Here is a 5,357-nt window from a genome sequence, read left to right as displayed (position 1 = left end):
CTTTTTTTTTTTTTTTTTTTTTTTTTTTTTTTTTTTGCCAGAAGCAACATTTTCAAGTTAAAAATGTCTTAATGGAATTGTTTTATTACAAACATACAGATTTTCACAAGATGTTAATTGATAGGCTAGAGTCGTGTGGATTAGTGTGATGTTTTCATCAGCTGTTTGGACTCTCATTCTGAGGACATTTTCAGCAAATATTCATTTTGGGGTGAATTATTCCTTTAATGGCAAGTTCCCACTGATGACATGCTCTGTAATTATTTTTTATTATCAAATAAATTATTATATCATTTTTCCGGAACAAATAATTATTTATTTAAAACTGAAATATCTTTTATTTAGTTAGTAACAGAATGTTCCTTCACCTGAGAGAAGAGCCAATCCACGTCAGCGTCATTGCGTCACGAGCTCATTCATCCTCCCGCTGCTGCATGTAGCTGTTCTAATCTGTCCTGTAGCGTCTATCAGCGGACGTTCTCCTTATCTTCCTCCCTTTCTGCCGCAATCTCTCTCCTCTATCTTTAGCTCTGTACCACGCGGGCAGCGGCTTAACGCTCTTCTTGAGTTGAAGCTCGCATCTTTATTCGTCCGGTTTGTCTCTGTCGGTCGTGTACGTCCATCCGACCCACACACACACGTGGGAATGACACTCCGGAGGTTTTATCTGCTGTCCTGGACTTGAGAAGCGCAGTGAAGGATGTTGTTTTCCCCGAGCCGGAGCGCACGGCGAGTCCGGGCCTCCCTCCTCCTGCCCGGGGTCTTGATCTGCGTAATCCTCGCCGCCGTCGGTGCGAGAATGCCGGGTAAGGGTCTGTCGGTCTGACATATGGTAGTGGCTCTGCAGCTTTTGTGAGCTCTTATTTATTATACACCATTTGTTTTTAAATATTTATTATGTATTTCATAGTGTGTGTGATGTGAAAACACAATTTAAAGTGGTTCAAATTGTACTATTTAAATATGTTATCCTTGATTTCCAAAGCTGATTTTGAGTTTAAATATTTATACCCCTGTGAATTATTTAGTTTATATATGTGGAATATTCTTTATTACACTTTTGCAGATGATATTTGCCAATTAGAATAAACAGGGTTCAGACTATGTAAACCCTAATCCGGTTGAACAAGTGGAGAAACAAACATGAAGGAGGAAAGAAAAATGGAATTTCCTTGTGGCTGTTTCCCTCTCCTGTTAAAGTGTTGTTTAAGACTGTTTTAAAGTCAGGGACCCCTTGATGGATATAGAGATTACATTACATAGATTTGCATATTTAATCAAATTGAGTTTTGCGTTTTTGATCTGGTCTATAGTATATTTGCATGCTTTAAATGTGATGCTTACATTGCACAACCATTAACATAGAGTCTTGTACTTGACATTTCATTTTATTTTTACTTAATTAAATTTAATGTGGGAGGGACGGTGTAACTTTAAGATGAACTTTAGCTTCTTAATTTGAGCTTTGGTAGAAGTTAACTTAATAGTGCATTTTTTAGTATATTTTCCTTTCTTTTTTCCCCACTAAAACTAGTTTTAGATCATAATAATTGGCAATTGCTCAACCACAATTTTTTAAATTTAGATTTGATAGATTTTAGAATTTCAATTTAAATCCAAACTGCTTTTATTCAGCATGTGGTGACCCATTTGCACTTTATTTCAAATATGACTGAAGGAAGTCCATATGTTTTTATTTTGTTCCATGCTCGTTGAGTCAGTGTCTGATTGTTGGATCATAAGTTCATTGTAATAGTCTGACAGGTTCATTGTTGGCTGTGTGAGCTAGATTGTGGGATGTGAGTGCAGTCATTATGGAGGACATGAGCAGAGATTGTCTGTCCAAGCTTCTTTTTCAGACCCCTGTGGGAATGACAACAGCTGGACACTGGCACGACACTCTCACAGTTGCTTTCTCGTTGGCACACATCTGCCCAACGAGCACCCAGAGCATATCCGGTTGCTGGAAAAAACTGTTTATCGTCAAACAAAAAAGATCAAAAATAATTATTTATATATGTGCTAATTGAGTCCTTTCTTACCTGCCATATTGCTTTAAGGGTTTTCAGTGTTCAGTAACATGTCCAGAGGCTGATGTGTCTCTCTCTCTCTCTCTCTCTCTCTCTCTTATCTCATATCTCAGTGCCTAAACATGTTTATGCATGTTTTCCATTGTAAAGTAGATTGTTTGTTGTTCTCTAGTGTGTGACTTCTGAAAAGAGCTGCCACATTGAACTCCCCCCTCAGGCTGTTGATCTGACCGCCGCAGAATAGCATGTCATATTTCACAGAGAAAGACAGATCTGTGGTTAGAGCCGCTAGCCATGCAGTCATTTTACAGATGGTGACCAGAGCATGTGTGGATAATCAAGCTTGTTTCGCACAGGTGAACAAAGCAACCTGTAGACTGTTTATAAAAAGCAACCCCCAATTGGTCTGTTTGTTTGAGGAGCGCATTTATGAAAATTATCAATCTCAGCGGTGGGTGACGGACTTGGCAAAGTAGTCCTGTAAGTCCTTGTTCTGACTATGGGATTTTTTTTTTTATCCAAAGGAAATTCAACTTACATTTCCATTTGATGTTTCGCAGTTTTCCGGTATACAAAGCCAATAAAGCAGCATTTAGTAAACACTTGGGACAATCAACAAGCAGCTAAAATTATATACGTTTATGTTAATATTCTATTTATTAAATCAAGACAGCATAGAAGGTCCCATCAAGTATGTGTTTTAAAACATTTTTTAACAGTGCTTCAAACTATAATATCTACTAGATCTATCTATTAGTTTTTTATTAGTTATTTATTATTACATAGTATTTGTTTTATTATTAATAGTCACATTCTTTTGCGTGAATGTTTTCACTGTCATGAAATATTGCAGTCACTGATGTTCATCTTTAATTTAGTCTTTTTCTCACCAGTTTGACCAATTCAGGCTGATTTGTGGACATTATCACATTGTGTTATTTTAGTAGTATTTATATGCTAGTATAGTCTTTATAAATATTTTGAATTAACTTTTTATGCTTTCAGTTTTCATTTTAATTTTAGTTTTAGTAATTTTTGTACTTAAGCTTTAAATTATTTATTTCAGTTAGTTGTCAAGGCAACATTTCTAGTTTTATTTTTTCTAATTTGGTTTTCTAATTATTTTTCATTTATTTTATTTTTATTTAATTTCAGGTTTATTTAAATTGCCGAAATTTATTTTTAATATTTTTAATATATATTTTTTTACAGTAACAGCTGATCACATTGGCAGGGTATTCAACCAATTTTTGTGCAGCAAATACATTTTCCTTGAAGAAAATGTTTCTGGTTAATCTATACCCAGGGAGTGTATTTTGTTATGTTTATTCAAACTTGGCCTATAGTTATTCAACTCACTCAGAACACGGAAATGTTTTGCATTTATGTGTAAGGTTTGAGGTACATCAGGGCTATGTCCTGAGCCCTCTTTTATTTTGATTTGTAAGCTCTGTTAATTGCTGCCTTTTGAAGCTGCTTTGGTGTAATAGAGTGGTAGACTTGAAAATAACCCTTTTAGTTTGTGCACTATAGCATACCAATTTGATAAACACTTGAGTTCTTTGTTAGACATTCAGACTTGAAATCCGAACCTTAAAATGCCACCTTAACCCGGCTCCTCATAAAGCACAGGGTAAACGAGATATAAGAAATGGACCCTGCTGTTTCACATAGAGGGAACATTCTCTTTCCATTACGCTGCAGTTCTCACCACAGCTAACTTCGTGATGCACTTATATAAGAAGTGTTTAGGTAGTGTGAGGTGTCTGAGTGCCGCATTGCTCTCTTCAGATGTGATAGAGTGGATTGAGAAAAGGTTATCTGCGTTGCTGTGGCTACCGCAGAATTGGATCCTGCACTTGCTGTCTCAGGGGAACGTGAGGATCTAAAGCCCTACAGAGATCTGGAAACAGCTTGTTGTTGCCACAATGATGATTTGCAGAGTGCACATTGAGAGTGGCGGCTTATCTCTGCTGCAGATCCCTGAATGAGTTCACGTACTGTATACAAATCCCGCCATGTGAGAACCAAGCAGCTGTGGCCATATTATCTGCCATTCTGGTGGGTGAGACTCAAAATGTGTACTACTTATGAAGTTTAGGCACAAACAAACATGGTTTACATGTTTAAATATGCACTATAAAAGTCCTCAATATCACACAGCAAACATCCACCCTTAAGTCTTCCCATATTGAGTACACAGGTTGCCAACTTGGTTGCAGAAGGTACATTTTGATCAGCTGGAACTTGCACAGGTACTTTCTGTACTGTATGGAAGCTTTCTAGACCAAAAGGGTGGTTTTCATGGCAGGGCTTTTTAATGTCTTAATGTGGCTATTGAAAGATATGGGCATAAATCTGGGTTCTTATTTTCTGTGCTCCACTGGATTCTCACTAATGAGAGTGTGTGTAATTTTTTTTTTTATTGATGATTAGGATCCAAGCCAGGCAGATTAGAAGAGACCCTCAGACGCTTGAAGCACAGTCTGATGTAACAAAAACTCTTTTGTGTTCAAAATATTTTTAAATGTGTATTTATTTCATAATTTTGTAAGGATTCTAAGTACTAAGGGTGTGTAAAGCTGCATATTCGTTTTCAAAACTTAAAGGGTTAGTTCACCCAAAAATGAAAATTAGCCCATTATTTACTCACCCTCAAGCCATCCTAGGCGTATATGTCTTCCTTTCTGCCAGATGAATCCAATCGGAGTTATATTAAAAACTGTCTTTGATCTTCCAAGCTGTTTAATGGCAGTCAGCGGGTGTTGCAGTTCATCAGTCCAAAAGAAGTGAAATAAAGCGCATCCATCCATAATAAAAAGTGCCTCACACGGCTCCGGGGGGTGAATAAAGGCCTCCTGTAGCGAATCAATGCGTTTTTGTAAAAAAAATATCCATATTCAAAATGTAATAATCACTTTAATCTAGCTTGCGCTAACAGTTGTACACGGAAGCAGCTCCGGGAGGATGACGTAAGATGTCGGCGTTGCGCATGCGCCTGTGAGTCTCGTGAAAACCAACGTTTGTTTACAGGAGCAAAGGAAGCAAAGTTTCCTTACTTAAGCAAAGGAAAACCAGTCTCCTCTTGGCTTATATCGAAATCCTCCGACATTCTTCTTTACAAATCCTCATTTTGTACTTCTAATTCGTGACCGTTGTTTTGTTTTGATCTCTCCCCTGTGCTTCCACGTTCGTCACTTCTGAGCGTCGCATGCGCAACGCCGACCTCATACATCATCCGTCCGGAACTGCTTCCATTTACAACAGTGAGCGCAAGCTAGATTAAATTGATTATTACATTTTAAATATGGTTATTTTTCTTACACA

General features: G+C 37.4%; 1 protein-coding gene across 2 annotated transcripts in view; it reads left to right on the top strand.

Annotated features, from left to right (window-relative positions):
* The first annotated feature begins 369 nt into the window (after positions 1 to 369).
* npdc1a (neural proliferation, differentiation and control, 1a) overlaps positions 370 to 5,357 on the top strand; it is a 24,084-nt gene continuing 19,096 nt past the window's right edge. The window contains exon 1 of one of the 2 annotated variants that reach the window (XM_016491245.1): positions 370 to 806. In XM_016491245.1, coding sequence (XP_016346731.1) covers positions 701 to 806 — 106 coding nt within the window. In that variant the 5' untranslated portion in view covers positions 370 to 700. The remainder of the gene's footprint in view (positions 807 to 5,357) is intronic. The other variant, XM_016491244.1, reaches the window with a different exon arrangement.

This window comes from Sinocyclocheilus anshuiensis, unplaced genomic scaffold, assembly GCF_001515605.1.
Source record: "Sinocyclocheilus anshuiensis isolate Anshui unplaced genomic scaffold, SAMN03320099.WGS_v1.1 scaffold478, whole genome shotgun sequence".
Lineage (NCBI taxonomy): Eukaryota > Metazoa > Chordata > Actinopteri > Cypriniformes > Cyprinidae > Sinocyclocheilus > Sinocyclocheilus anshuiensis.
Note: the sequence above shows the minus strand (reverse complement) of the source record. Positions and strands in the feature narration are given on the sequence as shown.